The sequence below is a fragment of the Corvus kubaryi genome, unplaced genomic scaffold, assembly GCF_017639235.1.
Source record: "Corvus kubaryi isolate FWS band 111438036 unplaced genomic scaffold, C.kubaryi_AGA036_p1.0 36999, whole genome shotgun sequence".
Lineage (NCBI taxonomy): Eukaryota > Metazoa > Chordata > Aves > Passeriformes > Corvidae > Corvus > Corvus kubaryi.
The window spans coordinates 16,471-31,842 of NW_024581005.1; the positions used below are offsets into that span (position 1 = coordinate 16,471).

The following is a 15,372-nucleotide window of genomic DNA, read 5'->3' on the forward strand; positions in this document are numbered from 1 at the left end:
TGTACTTTATTTACATATTGTGTTTAATATTGCAGCCTGTTTTATATGTTTTATGCATTTATATATATACTTTATGTATATATATATATTGCAATTATATGACCCATTATATTTGTATGTATTTATAGATATACCCGTATCTACGTATGTATAAGCATACCTTGCACTGTATATGGTTTGTGTCTATATATTGTGTGCACGCATTTGTGGAGGCATTTATAAATTATGATGTGTGTGTAATTACAATCATGCGATTAGAACTTAGTCTGTGTATCTTTATGTGTGCATTTTACACGTATCATTTATACACGTGTATATATAGTCTGCAGATATTCGTACATACACACCTTATACATACACAAAAATACATTAAAAATATAAATACAGATTAAAAGGCCGAATAAATAGAAATATGAACTGGGGCTCTGGGCAGGCTCTGGAGCCCCCGTGTCCCGAGGCTCCCCCCGCCCAGAGCAAGGCCGAGATTCCCGAAATCCAGATCCACCCGATCCCCCCGGCTCTCCCTGTCCCCGTTATCCCGGACTTCCTGAGCGCATCCCTGCGGCTGCCGCTGCTTTTCCCGGGAGCTGCTCCCCGCTTTCTCCCGGGATCACCCCGCTCCCGCTGCTCTTCCCGACCTTTTCCCGGAGCGTTCCCCACACCCCGATTTCCTGCCGCCCTTTATCTGCCCCTAAACCATTCCCCGCCCCTTCCAGCCGCTTTCTGCCCCCAGGCCCTCCTCAGCACCCCCCTTTTCCCAGCCATTCTTCCCGTGTTTCACCTCACCCCGGACCCCCCGCTCCCACACCCCACAGACGCCGTCCCCACAGCCCCTCTGGCACCGATCCCACTCCCTCCCAGCCCACCCCCTTCTCACACCCACTCTTCCCACGTTCTACCGCACCCCAGCTGCCCTCTGAAACCTTCCCCTGCCCACCCGCCATTCCCACAGAGCTCCTTCCAGACCCCACACACCCTCTGCAGCCCCCTTCCCGCAGCCCCCTTCCCGCAGCCCCTTCCCCCGCAGCTCACCCCCTCTTCTCCCTCCCACCCTCCCCATCTTTTACCTCATCCCGAACTCCCTCCTGCCCCCAGCCCCTTCTGCAGCCTCTCCCCACCCCCCTTCCCAGCCCTGCCCTCCTGCCCACCCCCAATTCCCACACAGCCCCTTCCAGATCCCACACTCCAGTTCCAGCCCCCTCTTCCCCTCAGCCCACCCCCTCCCTCTTCCATCCTCACGCCGGACCCCTTGCAGCCCCCCGGCCGCCTCTGACACCGCTCCCTCCCCTCCGCTCCCGCCCATTCCCAGCTCCTACAGCCCCTGCAGCCATCCCGGCCCCTCACCGCCCGCGGCCCGGCCCGCAGGAGCCGCGCGGGGACTCCGCGCCTCAAGGAGACTCCGACCGCGGCCGCCGCCATCTTGGCGCTGCGCGCTTCCCGTCGCCCCGGAAGTGCCCCCGCCGCCGCCATGTTGCTGCGCTGACGGGCGGGGATGGCCGCCATTTTGAGCGCGGCGACGCCCTCAGGGAAAGGCGCCATGTTGAGTGTGGCGCGCCCTGTGGGGCACGGCGGGATGGCGGGGGCCGGACGCCTAAATCCCCCTTTTTTCCTGCGTATGAATTCCCCTTGTGTTTTCTCCATTAATCCCCACCCTCATTATTTTTGTACGGAGGTGCCTGCACCGCCACCCCCCCTCCTCAAAGGGGACCTGCCCCAACACCAACAGGGCAAATGGTGGGTGCTGGGGAGCAAAGAATCCCGGAGACGTTAAAGTGGGAAAAGCCCTCCAAGGTCCCTCCAGGACCATCGAGTCCAAGCTGTGCCCGATCCCCACCTTGTCACTGAGTGCCACGTCCAGGCCTTCCTTGGACACCTCCAGGGATGGGGACTCCAAACCTCCCCGGGCAGCCCCTTGCAAAAAAGTGCCCCCCTGCTGGAAATAATGTAACTTCCCTAACTAATTTTTAATTATTTGTTTTAATTCCTCATAAGCAGTGCCCACTTCTAGCCAGCACAAGTTAAACTTCTTCACAGACTCTTACTCCTGTTTTGGTCATTAAGTCACCAAAACTTTGAGTTTGTTAAAACTAACCCTGACAAGCTTCAATAAAGCCAAAGGGATTCGAAGATTGGACATCTGGGACCTTAAATTTATGGCCCTTTACGGAGTAAATGGAAGATACAGAGGAGACTGAGGCCTGGAAAAATGGAGATTCCCAACAGAAAAAGTTGAGAAAAAGATGATAAAAAAACCTAAAGAATGTGGCCTAGCTTAGCATGAAGACCAAGAAATCAATAACCAATAGTGGACAGAATGCTAATCTGGGAAGAGAATTATTAGAACCAATGGACAGTAATTTCTTTGTTAAAAAATATGTAAATAAGTGAAGATCTTTTGTATTGATGTGGAGGCTGGAGCTCTGTCAGCCACACACAAACCCTGGCCAAGAATAAGTGATGCCTGACTCGCCAACACAAAAAAAAACCAGTGTTAGAGACAATTTCGGAGGATTTCGGTAAAACCCCTGCCCCTCCTCACCCCTCTGAGGGCTTCCCTCCCTTTCTCCCCCAGTTATTCCCCGCAATTATTGAACTTCCCAGCTTTTTCCTCACAGCAAATTCATTTATGAAGCAAATCGCAAGCAACACACGCTGGAAAAGCCGCTGGGGGCAAAGATGGAGGGAGGAGAAGGAGGAGGGAGAGGAGGACGACGAGGAGGAGGCAGAGGAGGAGGAGGAGGGCTGCCTATGGCGTGCAGTGCCACCACTTGAAGGCGAAGGGTCGGCGCTGGACGTTGGTGCCGCAGCGAACCTCGCCCAGGCTGCCGTGGTACGAGGCCACGTCCTCCAGGAAGCGGCAGCACAGCCCCAGCGGCTCCAGCAGCGCCCGGATCCGCCGCTCCAGGCAGCACTCGCCGCCCGCCACGGGGCCGAAGGGCTTGGGGATGCCCAGGTCCTTGGCCAGGACGATCATGGTGACCTGCGGGGTGACACCGGTGGACATCGGCGGTGTCGGGACGGATGGAGCCCAAGGAAAGACGCTGATTGCCCTCCTCCACCCTCCTCAGCGCCACTTTTTGCGGCTGCCCTCCCTCAGGATTCCAAATCCAGTAGAATTCCCCCTTTTTTTATCATTAAAATGTGCCTCACCCCTTGCAATTTCAGCACTTTTTTGCCTCCAAACCCCACTGCAAGCACCACAAAGCCACCACGCTGTGATAGACCTGTGTTTATCCATGCCCTGCTGGAAATATTTCCTTTCTCTAGACAGCTGGGGGTTTTTTTGGGGGCAAACTGTGGGGAAAACATGCCTCTCACCTTGCAATTTCACCCCTTTGCAAGGGTTTTGCCTCAAAACCCCGAAGCCGCCAAGCTGTGTTAGACCTGTGTTTATCCTGAAGATATTTCCCTTTCTTCCTAGACAGCTGATTTTTTTTTTTTAGGAAAACTCTGGGGACTCATCCCCCTCACCGTGTTGGGGAAGTAGGGCACAGCTTTCCCCTGCTTGTCCAGCTTGAAGAGGGCCGGCAGGTCGATGATGTCCTCCTCCAGCAGCCCCAGCTCCTTCTTGAGGATATCCCTGTTCCAGTCGATGCAGCGCTGGGAGCAGGGCGGAGAGGGGCCCCAAATGCACCACGTCCCTGCAGGGTCTGTGCCACGCTGTGGTGGTCACGGCCAGGAATGCGGATGGTTGCCCGGAATGTCGGGGATTACCTGCACGTACTGGTTCTGCTGCGTCAGGACGTCGTTGGAAAGGACCTTGTTGATGGTGACGCGTTTCGTGTCTGTCCCCGAGTACCCTAAATGTGCAAAACGCCCTCAAAATGAAGCAGCGCTGGCTTAGGGTGGGGTATAGAGATGGAAAAAGTCCTCAAAAATCCCAATTTCCTGAGACAGAGGGACAAAGCTTGGGAAACTGAGGGAAGGAAACCTCTGCCTGTTGGAAAGAGCTTTGGAGAAGTCCTGTCATCCCTCCTCCTGCCCACGGGAATCCGCTGAATTTCTCCACAGCATCCCCCTCCATGAGGTCACCCCAGGTCTGGGGACAGCCGGGTCCCCTCGGTGACCTAGAGGAACCCTCAGAGATACGGAGACTTCTCCCAGCCCTGCCACAGATTGTGCTCAAAATCACAATTCAAGGGGAAAAAACCCCCAGTGCTAATCTGGACAGGAGAGCCGCCAGTTGTCCCGCTCCGTGCTGGAGCTCCGCTGGCATTTCCAGAGGCTCCATGCTGGGGAGCAAACATCCCCTCCACGCAGAGGCCTTTATCCCTCCCGTCCCACTCTCTTTCCCGAAATAGGGCCGGAGGAGGCTGGGGGCGGCGGGCAGGCATCCCGCTGAAGGACACGCGGCGGGGGAAGCGTCCCCGCGCGGCCCCGGCGCCGCACGTCGCCCTGGGCTCAGCTGCCGCCACACGCTGTCCCCTTGCCTTTGAACATGGTGGCTTGTCCCTGGCCTTCCTTCTGCTTCTCCCGGAACAGCCGGTAGCAGGCGGCGGGACTGGCCAGCAGCATCCGGAATCGCTGCGGGAATACGGCCCGGATCAGCTGGAGGACCTCAGGGACTCGCTTGTGCCAAGAACCTGAGCTTAAACTCTTAAAATCAGGCCTTTTTTGCTGTTCTCTAGTGCCTTTTTTAACCCATGGAGGGTTTGTGGGCATAAATATTCCAGATTTGAGCCATCCAGGCCAAGGCTTGGTTTCCCTGAGGGAAAAATTTGTGTGAGAAGCAGCCAAAGCTGTGACAGAGGGAAGGGAAATGTTCTGAAAACATGTGGCCATAAATGTTCCTTTTTTTGAGCCATCCAGGCCAAGGCTAGGTTTTCCTGAGGGAAAAAAATCCGTGTCAGAAGCAGGAAAACCGTGATAGAGGGAAGAGAAATGTTCTGAAAACCCCCGGGAGATGCTGAGCTGCTGCAAAGCCCCGGGAATCCTGAGGCTGGAATTTCTTGGATACCTTGGCAGGCACCTTTTCCCTTGTATTTGCATCCATTAACAGCCCAGCAGGTCCCCGTGCTCTGCTCAGATCCCTCATTTTGGGGTCGGGAGTGAAAGCCGAGCAAGCACAGGCTGGGGGTGTCACAGGAGTGAGCTGTGGGGTTTTCCCGGTGGGATTGGTGTCCGGGAGAGGAGCACGGGGGGCCAGGGGGTACCTTTTTGTCGGAGGTGGGGACAAAGGTGACGAATTCGTTGACGTTGCCCACGGCCAGCCAGTCGGAGTAGAGCTCCACGGGAGCCTGGACGCGCTGGGCATAGAGGAAATCCCGCACCAGCCCGGTCATCCTCCGGCCGGCGGACCTGGGGGGATATTCCCATCAACACCTGCCTGGACACTTGGATGGAAATCGGCACCGAGCTTTGGGAGCCCCCACCCTGCTCAGGCACACAATTAACCCGGGTTTGATGATATTCCAGGGCCTTTGATCCCAAATGTGCGTTTCCCCCTTGGCTTACGCAGGGAAGCTGCTGCCGATGAGGATCCTTCCCAAGGGATACTCCTTCCCGGCCACGGACACGGGCGGACTGACCTCCACGTTCCCGAAGGAGTCCAGGCTGGCCGTGGCTTCAAAGAGGGGCTCCTTGTGCACGTAGCCGAAGTTGGGGCCCTGGCGGAAGAGGAATCGCCCTGGATCCCTGCTGCTCCCGTGGCTTTATCCTGCTGCGGGGTGGGTGAGTGCGGCAACAACGGGGCCTGTCCCGAGGGGAAGGGAAGGCGGGAGGAGAAGGGTCTGGAGGCGCAGGGATAACCGGCACAGCGCAGGAGCAGAGCCCGGGCCTGCAGCCGGGGCCTGATCTCCTGTGTCACCCCGCAGCCAAGGTTCAAGCGGCCACATTAAGGTAATTGGGCAGCCCCGAGCGCAGCTCCCGGCCGGCTCTGCGAGGGAGGTGAGCTCCAGCCCCTGAGGGTGACGCTGCCCCGGGCGCAGAGCCACCCCAAGGGCTGCACGGCACTTAAATCCTGCTTAAGCCCTGATTTCCAGGACTTAATATATCTGGGATTGGAGGTGCCGTGTGTGCAGGGGTAATTAGCTCCTGGCTCTGTGTGCCAGAGCCCGAGGGAGTGTCAGAAACAGGGCAAAAATGGCAGGGATGGGATCAAAATCCCGCTTTCCCTGCTCTCCCTTTGAGTCGATGCTCGGAGCTCCCGGCAGCCCCTGGGATGAGATCGGGTGTCCGCTAGGTTTGAGTTAAATCCCAGCCACTTGTCAGGGTTGGGTTTCCATAGGTATCAACCAAACACACAGGTCAGGAGGAGTGAGCAGGGAGACCTGAGGGTGCACAGCTTCCACCCAGAAACTCCCTTTTGAAACCGAGGGGGTTTGGAGACGCTGGGGTGGAGAGAGCACCGCTTTCCCCGTGCATTTTTGGGGTGCATTTCTGGGGGATGGCCGGGATCAGATCCCTTTTTGTCCGGGCGCTGAGGGAGGGCCTGAGCACGAAGCACCTGCTCCCAACCCATTTCAGTTTAATAAAACCACGGAGCCTGCCCGGTTTCATCTGTCAGGGCTCTGGTTCATCCCAGGTTTGCAGGTCACATCCAAGTGCTATCAGTTCCACACTGATTTTGAGGGGATAATTCCCTCCCGTCTCCTTTTTCCCTGGCATGGGCTTCCAGGGGCTCAGGGCTTGACCCGTGCCCCTTGCGTCGGGCGAAGTATTCCTAGCTGGAAAATTAGATTGGAAAGATCGGGGTGGGGATTAGGGGAGGCTTCCAAGCAGAAATTGGAGGATAATGTGTTAGCAGCTCCCAAGGCTGAAATTGTGTCTCTAAATATGAAGCAGAGCAATTCCTAAAGAGGGCAGATCCAAGCAGTCGGATTCGCTATTCCCGCCCCGCCGGATGAATCCGGGACTGGATGTTCTCATGCCAGGCATGAGAAAAGATGGATTTCAGTGCTCCCGAAAGCCCCCAACCATCCCCAAAGTGATCAAAGCTGGGATTTGTGCTCGTCTCCCGTTACTGCCGAGGCTGAGGCTGCTCCAGCGCCCAGCTGGGGTTGGGGACAACGATTCTGTGGCTGCCTGGGGGTGTCCTGCCCTTTCCACGTGGGGGAATCTCACAGGGATCGCCCAATCCAGCTTTTTTCCATGCTGGGCTCTCCCAAAATGCCCCATCCCAGGCTTGCCCTGCCCATGGCCAGCCCTTTTCCTTGGCCAAGGAGCCCACAGGGATGTTCCTGGTGCTGCTGCATCCCGTTCTCTTCCGAGGAAGTAAACTGACCCTCTCCCACTTTCCTTCCCTCTCCCGCGCAGAAGCTGCTGGACATTCCCAGGCACAGAGGAGGAAAGGAAAAACCAGCTTGTCCCTGGGATGCTCACGGGGAAGAAATCCCATCCCAGAGCTTGGCAGGAGCCTTTCATTCCCAGAGGCGTCAGCTCCTCCTTGCCCTCTCCTCCAGCACCCTCTGGATCAGAGGTTTTCCGGATGGCTGGGATGTGGATGAGGCGTTGAGGGGGTGAGGCTGGAAGCGGAGGGAGGCAATCTCCATGCAGAGCTGTTCAACTCTCCTTTTCCAGGCAATTCCATGCAGGGAGCCAAGGGCCAGGAGGCTTTTAGGAACGGGAATCTGGGCTGGGCATAAACCCTGGAAGCTGCTCCCCCGGGAATGCAGGGAACCCTTCTCTCACCAGCAGCTCCTTGATGGGGAGTTGCTCCATCCCTCTCTCCCGAGGGGAATCCAGCACCACTGGGAAGCTCTTGTGGGGAGCGTGGGTGTAGCCAAGCTCGATCTCGTCCTGCAGAAGGGAGGAGATCCCGTGTGGGGCACCGGGAGGGAAGGGTTTTCCCGGTTTTTGGAGCCCCCATACCTGCATCCAGCGGTCCCCGCGGTTGATGTAGCCGAAGCAAACTTTCAGCTTGCAGCCGGCCTTGGCCGCCAGCGTCTGGATCTCCTTGGTGAACAGGTAGTTGTCCTTCATGCTGGAGGAAAGGATGGAAAGGATGGGAATTCCCTGTTGCCAGCTCCTCCCCTGCCCGGCACCAGGACCGGCGCGGCTGGGACGGCACCGCCTTTACCTGCACACGAAGAGGTTCACCGGGGCCAGCGTGCTGGGGGTCATGATCCACGGTGCCACCCGGAACACCACGGTGTCCGTGAAGATCGGGGAGTGCGGGATGCCCTGAGGGAGAAATCGGGAGCGTTCCCCATGCCGTTCCCCCCAACACCCTCCCCCGAGGTCCCTTTGGGGCCAGCTAACGGGATCAGCTCTCCATCCCACTCTCCCTGTGGCCGCCTCCCATCCGCTCCCGTTGCTGGGAGTTGCCAGACCTCAGCCAGCGGCTCCAGGAGGCTGACGTGGATGGACACCAGCCCCGAGAAGGTTTCGTCGGGAAAGCGGAGCCCCTCCACGAAGAAGTCGAGCTCGGCGGCCCCGCCGGGGTAGGGCACGGCGTGGAACAGCTTCCTGCGGCCCAGCACCTGCACGTAGCGCTGCCCAAAGAAGGGATCTGCCGGGAGGGAAAGGGGAAAGCGGGAATATCCCGAGCTTTCTTTGGGATTCGCGCCTGTTTCCTTGGGCAAGGAGCTCCCACGCGCCCGCTGTGCCGGGGTTTCTCCACCTCTGTGGAGATCCAGCTGTGAGAAGCACCTTGAAGCAGGAGTTAAGGGACTGGGAATTTTGTCATGGACAAGAAGGACGAGGGAAAACGTGTCGGCCTTTCCTGGAATGGAGCAGCCCTTGGGAAGGTGTTCTCATGGAGTTTCTGCTCCTCCACAGGAGGACAATGCCCCATCCCTCCTGCTCCACACTCCCTCTGCACGGAGGGCTGAGACCCAGCTCCTCCTGGCACATTCCTGGGCCGGGCAAGGGCTTTTGTTCCCAGAAAACAAATCCTAAATCCCTGTGTCCACGGCGAAGGATGAGGAGGGGGAAAGTTTTCCAAGTGATTGAAAAGAGGGGATATTCACAGGGAAAAAAAATGGATGAAGGGATGTTGGGAGCATGATCTGAGGAGCGTGGAGAGGACAAGGGCAGACATGGGAAGGAAAGGGCTTGTAGGGATCTCAGAAACACCTGGGATGATGGGAGGAGGAAGGGGAAGAGAAGGAGGAAGAGGAAGGGGAAGAGGAGGAAAAGGAAGAGGAGGAAAGAGAAGAGGAAGAGGCAGAGGAAGAAGGGGAAAAGGAGGAGGGGGCAGAAGAAGAAGTGGGAGAGGAAGAAAAGGAAAAGGAGAAAGGGGAACAGGAGGAAGGGGCAGAGGAGGAAGAGGCAGAGCAGGAGGCGAGGAAGGCCTTACTCTGCACATGGAACACCCCAACTTTGTCGGCGTCGTTGGCAGAGATGGAGAGGACGATTTCGTAGCCCCGGGGCAGGCGCTGGGGCCCCTCGGTCCTCAGCACCATCTGAGCCATGTCCAGCAGATCTGGGGGCACACAAAGCAAACCGGGGGGGTTCTTCCATGTCCCCTCCTGGGGTTTGGATCTCCTTCCCAAGAAACCCGCTCTTCCCTCAGCACCAGCCTTGGCAACCTGGAAAACCAGCCCGAGTTCTGCTGGCAGAGCTTGCGCCTCGTGGGCTGTGACCCAAATGCCCTTTTCACCTTTTCTCCTGCCTGCCCATCCCTGGCACGGCCGCTCCTTGACCTCGCAACGCCGACGGGCCCGGCTCGGCGTGGGCTGGGTTTTCCAGGAACAGGCGGGTGTATTCCTGGCCGCCGGCCTCGTGCCTCACCCCGAGCTCCTCTCACCTGCGTGGAGCCCACGCCGTGCCAGCCCTGGAACCTCAGCTGTTCCCCGGCCCTGCCTCCGTGCCCTGCCTGCCTCCAATTAGTTTCCACGGCATTAATTCCGTGAAAATTCCCACGTGGGAAGCTTGCTCAGCAGCTGGTGGGGAGCAGCTGGTTCCCGGGCTGGTTCCCTCTCGGGAGAGGTTGCGGAGAGGGGGCAGTGGGAATGCTGGGCACAGGGGACTTTGGGGAGCTGTGGTACCTTCTCTGTTGAACACCTGCTCGTGGCCGCAGTCCGAGGGTGGGATGAAGGGGAACTCCTTGTCACAGCTGACCAGCAGGATGGCTCCGTGGCCCTCCGGTCCCCAGGCCCAGCTCGCCTGAAACACCCCAGGGGCTCAGCAAGCTCAGGATCCACCAAGCCCGTGGATTTGCCATGGGTGGGGGAGGCTGGGGTACCTTGTTGGGGCTGTTCTTCTCCACCACTCCGTCCTGATCCGCGTCCACATCCAGGGAGATCCCTGCGGGGACAGAGCCGCCTTCACCCCAGGGCACGGCCAGGGCAGGGGGTGCAAACCCCCCAGACGCAGCAAACCTGGCTTTGCCATCCCCGTGCCTGCCCCGGCTCCCGGCACCGAGGGGGTCGGGATGCATTCCCGGCTGCGGAGCCTCCGCACTCACCGACGCCGGTGAGGAACACCCCGGCTTGGTTGATGGGCTTCCCTCCCTCTGCGAAGAAGCTGACAGTGACCTGCAAACCCCGAATCCCACATTGCGGAGGGATGTTCTCCCTCTCGGAGGCCCCATTCCCAGGATCCCGCTCCTCACCTTGTTGTCGTTGACCTCGGAGCTGGCCCGGCTCATGCTGAACCTCAGCACCGTCCCCTCGTCCAGCGGCCACCGCGTGCCAGCGCCGGGCACGGCCTCGGGCTCGGCGCGGCCTCGGAACAGCACGTCCACGCTGACCCCCTCGGTGTGCTTCACGCCAAAGGCCACGGCCCCGGCGGGGGCCGCCCTGCCAGAAACACCCTCATTTTCAGAGGTTTCCCACTGGAATTCATTCCAGTGCCCGGCACACGGCCAAGACTGGACACGCCGGCGTCGCCACGCTCACCGCCGGCACCTTCCTGCCCCGCTCCCCGCCTGGGAACTGGAATTATCCCGGGTTTGGGGCCGGTTCAGCCCCAGGAGTGTTCGCAGCCACGGCTGTGGATAAGGATCTGCAGTAACCCCAACCCAACCCAAACCCTCGGTGCCGAGCTGGGATTCACGCTTCCATGGAGAAATCCCTGCTTATTTTCCAGCCTGGTGTTGGGGTTCACGCTTCCATGGAGAAATCCCTGCTTATTTTCCGACCCGCTGTTTCACAGCTCCTCCAAACACCATGACCATCCCTCGAGAGACTTTTCCACGGGCAACTCTAATTTTTGGGGCATTTTCTCCAGCCCCAAAGCTGTCAGTGCTGCCCTGCTCCCAGTCCGACATGCCCTTGCTCTTCCCCGGCCGCTCCGAGCAACCCCTTTCCCTCTCCTGGTTCCTTTTCCCGAATTTCCTCGGCTTTCCGGGTTATTAGTTTTGGGCTGTTTGCCCCGACACCCGAGACCTCGCATCGATCAGGTTCCCGGGATGCCACTGGTCCCACCAGACCTGCGCCCTCGGGAAGGGGGGGAGGAAATCCGACCGCTCCTCTGCTCCCGCCTGGGTGTCTCTTAAATCGTTAAATTGCTTTTAATTACACACGGAAAAACTGGTTTGGTTTCCTGGCTCCTTGGATCCGGGGATCCCACTGGGAAGAGATTGGACCTGGAGAGGTGCCAGGGGAGCTGTAGCCGCGCTGCTTGCCTTGAACATCGAGGCTGAGATTCGCAGCGGCAGCAGCAGCGCAGACCAGAACTAACCCCGGAATGAGCTTTCCACCTTCTTTTTCCCTCGGGGGGAATAATTATCCCAGAGTTCAGTGTTGGGTTTGTTTTAGGGAAGCGGGGTTGGTGCTCTGGGGATTTCCCGCTTTCCCAAGGTTTTGGTCACTGGGTTTTGTGTTCTTCCCTTCCTTTGCAGTCCCTCCTGGGGTTCCTGCTCGTCCCTCTGCTCTCCAGCAGCTTTCCCTGGATCTGCTGAGCCCAGAGGATCAGACCCGCCGCGGGCTGGGGGTAAACACACGGATGGGTGTTCAAAGCTTTCCGGGGATTTGGGCAGGAGTGCAGAGCCCGGCGAGGGCTGTGCCCACGAACTGCATCAGAACGGTGTCAGGGCTGCAGGGTTTGGGAAGGCAGGGGGGAAAACGAGGAGCAGGGACTCCCAGAAGGGAAAACGAGGAGCAGGGACTCCCAGAAGGAAAAACGAGGAGCAGGGATTCCCAAAGGGAAAACGAGGAGCAGGGACTCCCAGAAGGAAAAACGAGGAGCAGGGACTCTCAGAAGGAAAAACGAGGAGCAGGGATTCCCAAAGGAAAAACGAGGAACAGGGACTCCCAGAAGGAAAAACGAGGAGCAGGGACTCTCAGAAGGGAAAACAGGAGGGAAAGGTGAGGGGAAAGGTGAAGGTGAAGGAGGAACAGAAGTTTTGGGGATCTCACTGCCCGTGGCTGCCCAGCAGCTGTGGGGTTTGGGGAAGCGGGAGGAAAAACGAGGAGCAGGGGTTCCCAGAAGGGAAAACGAGGAGCAGGGGTTTTCAGATGGATGAACAGGGGGGAAAGGTGAGGGGAAAGGTGAAGGTGGAGGAGGAAGGGGAGTTTTGGGGGTCTCACTGCCCTGAAGATGTTGGCATGGACGTGGCTGCCCAGCAGCTGTGGGGTTTGGGAAAGCGGGAGGAAAAAGGAGGAGCAGGGACTCCCAGAAGGAAAAACGAGGAGCAGGGGTTCCTAGAAGGAAAAGCAGAGGGAGAGCAAGGGGAGAGGTGCAGAAGGAGGAGGAGGGGCGGCTTTGGGGGTCCCTCTCACCCGAAGACGTCGGCGCGGACGTGGCCGCCCAGCACGCACAGGGCCTCGATGCGGCTGCCGTGCTGCAGCCGCAGCGTGCGCTCCCCCCGCAGCATCTCCCCGGCCATGGAGCCCCCGGCCACGGAGCCCCCGGCCCCGCTGCTCCTTCCCCCGGCTCCCTCCTCCTCCTCCTCCTGCCGGGCGCCCGCGGGGCTGCGGTGACAATGGGAGGGAGGGGGCGGCTGGGCCGGACCCTCGGAAGGCTCGGGAAGATGATCCCGAGGGAGGGCAGCGATGGAGAGGGAGGGAGGGAGGGCAGCTGGCCCCAGGCCTGGCAGCTCCAGCCCTGGGCACGGAGCTCCCCCAGCTGTCCCCAGCTCCCTGTCCCTCCTCACCGCCCTGACCCCAACCTGGCGTCCCCAGCGCGGATTTGCAGCGTTCTGGGATGGCCGCATCCTCCCTTTCTGCTCTCCAGGGAAAACCCCCGCCTGCTCCCGCTTTCCCAGCCCTCAGGCAGCAGCAGAACTCTCCTTTTTTTTCTTTCCCCTGCTCATTTTCAGAGGGAATGGTGATTTTGTCACCCCAGGCCGCTCCGGAGCAATTCCCGCCCACGCCGGGGTTGCATCGTTTGTTAACACCCAACTAAATATTCATTTTCCAGCCCAAACTGCTGCCCCGGCTTCTGGCAGCCGTGAGCAATTAGTGACAGCAGCAGAGCCGGGGTGGATGCTCCCTGTTTGTATCCCTCTCGGGCTTCCCTTTCCCAGCCCCGGCTTCCCTCCGTGTCATCCAAAACATCCCAAATCCGGTTTTCCAGCTGGGAAGTGGGGAAAAGAATCCCAGTGGGTTGGTTATTTTTAACCCTGGCCTGAGCAGATTTGAGCGAGGGCTTTGCTGAGCGCAAAAAAAGGGGAAGTTTTGGTGCTTTTCTGTGTGTGCAAAAATGAGATTTGGGGTGATAAATGTCCCTGGGGAATAAAAGAAAATAAAAATCACTTTGCTCCCCCTAAAAATTGGGGATTTGGGTCAAACGACCCCCAGTTTAACACCCCAACCCTGCTGGCAGCTGGAAATTATTCAGTTTTCTGGAAAAAAAAAAAAATCACAATTTATGTCTTTACCTCCTCTTTATTTAACCCACCAGGGCTAAGAAACACAGGTGGAACAGGAACCAGAGAGAGAAATAATTTAAAAAGAGAGAAAGGAAAAGGAAAAGGAAAAGGAAAAGGAAAAGGAAAAGGAAAAGGGAAAAGGAAACGGGAAAAGGAGAAGGCTTGGGCCGGCTGGGGCTTCCCTGGGAGCATGGAACAAAGCAAAGAGAAAAGGGGGAAATGTCCCATTTTGGGGCAAAATTGAAGGAGTGCAGCTGGATCCAGCTGGGGAAGGGGCTGGAAGGGCCAGGTTTGGGATTTGGGAGCCCGGTGGGATCTCTCAAAGCCTCCTGGAGTCCCTGGAAGCCTTTGGGACTCTTTGGATTCTCCTCGGAGTCTTTGCAGCCCCTCTGGGGTCTCCTGAAGCTTCCCTGGGACTTCGCAGCGCTTTGGGGTTCCTGGCCAGCCATGCAGGGTCTGCCAAAGCTCTTTGGGGTCTGTCAAAGCTCTTTGGGGTCTTTCAAAGCTCTTTGGGGTCTTTCAAGTCTCTTTGGGGTCATGGCAAGCCTTTTGGGCTTGTCAAACCTGTTGTGGGGTATCGTCATGCCTTTGGGGGTCTTTCAAAGTTGCTTTGGGGTCTTTCCATGCCTTTGGGGGTCTTTCAAAGCTTTTTAGGGTCTCTCAGCGTCTCGAGGCCTTTGTGGGGCCGCCGGTGTTGGGGCCAGCGAGAATAAACCTCAATTCCTGCTGCAAGGGGGGATCTGCCAGCAGACCAGAGGGGTTTTTGGGGTGCAGCCCTGCCCGGGGCTGCCGGGCTGGGGAGGGATCCGTGTTCGTTCCTGGAGCTGCCTCGCGGTTTCCCGGCTGGAGCCGGGCGGGTCCGAGGAGTTCCTTGGGGTTTTTAACAACCGGATCAGGTCGGGAGCTGCTCTGCATGAGCCGGGGCAGCTCCGCCTGCCCTAATTCCCAGGAGCTGGGAGCGATCCCGGCGCTGGGGTTCGGGAACAACCCCGAGGCTTCTCCGGGCGCTGGGAACGCGGGGGTTTTCTCTCCCCGCTCGGGGCTCTGGGGCCGGTCCGTGTCCCCGCCGCAGGGACGATCCCCGCGCCGGGCTGGGAGGGACGTGTCCCCCGCAGTCCCCCCGAGCTGGCCCTCGGCGCTCGGGAGGAGCCGGCGGGTGCCCGTGCCCCATCCTGCCCCACCGTGCCCGGAGGGCGGGGATCGGGCCATGGGGCGCCGGGGCAGCGCCGGGGCGTGTGCGGAGATCTGTGGGGAGATCTGTGGGGAGATCTGCGGGGAGATCTGTGGGGAGATCTGTGAGGCAGCGCGTTTCCTATGGGGCAGCGCCGGGGACTGCGGGGAGATCTGTGGGGAGATCTGTGGGGAGATCTGTGGGGAGATCTGTGGGGAGATCTGTGGGGCAGCGCGTTCCCTATGGGGCAGGGCCGGGGCAGATCTGGGGCTCTGTGGCTTTATGGGGAGATCTGTGGGGCAGGGCCGGGGCTTTGTGGGGAGATCTGTGGGGAGATCTGTGGGGAGATCTGTGGGGCAGCGCGTTTCCTATGGGGCAGGGCCGGGGCTTTATGGGGAGATCTGTGGGGAGATCTGTGGGGCAGGGCCGGGGCTTTATGGGGAGATCTATGGGGAGATCTGTGGGGCAGGGCCGGGGCTTTATGGGGAGATCTATGGGGAGATCT

The 15,372-nt window shown here is 58.7% G+C and overlaps 2 protein-coding genes across 3 annotated transcripts in view; both read right to left on the bottom strand.

The window, feature by feature from the left end:
- The window catches only part of SDHB (succinate dehydrogenase complex iron sulfur subunit B), a 12,780-nt gene extending 11,340 nt beyond the window's left edge, over positions 1–1,440 (bottom strand). The window contains exon 1 of the mRNA XM_042020522.1: positions 1,345–1,440. Within this exon, the coding sequence (XP_041876456.1) occupies positions 1,345–1,419 (75 nt within the window). The 5' untranslated portion in view covers positions 1,420–1,440. The remainder of the gene's footprint in view (positions 1–1,344) is intronic.
- A 518-nt stretch (positions 1,441–1,958) lies between these two features.
- Positions 1,959–12,862, bottom strand: PADI2 (peptidyl arginine deiminase 2). 2 transcript variants are annotated; one of them, XM_042020510.1, is made up of 16 exons: positions 12,606–12,862; positions 10,496–10,682; positions 10,349–10,418; positions 10,127–10,188; positions 9,930–10,047; positions 9,239–9,364; positions 8,271–8,449; positions 8,018–8,121; positions 7,810–7,921; positions 7,630–7,737; positions 5,455–5,606; positions 5,154–5,298; positions 4,431–4,524; positions 3,715–3,800; positions 3,472–3,600; positions 1,959–2,980 (listed from the first exon to the last, which is right to left on the bottom strand). In XM_042020510.1, exons 1-16 carry the CDS (start codon positions 12,710–12,712, stop codon positions 2,747–2,749), a joined length of 2,013 nt encoding a protein of 670 aa, XP_041876444.1. In that variant the 5' UTR covers positions 12,713–12,862; the 3' UTR covers positions 1,959–2,746. The 2 variants fall into 2 exon arrangements, with proteins under 2 accessions (XP_041876444.1, XP_041876445.1); XM_042020511.1 differs by lacking the exon at positions 12,606–12,862 and adding an exon at positions 11,315–11,389.
- Positions 12,863–15,372: the final 2,510 nt, after the last annotated feature.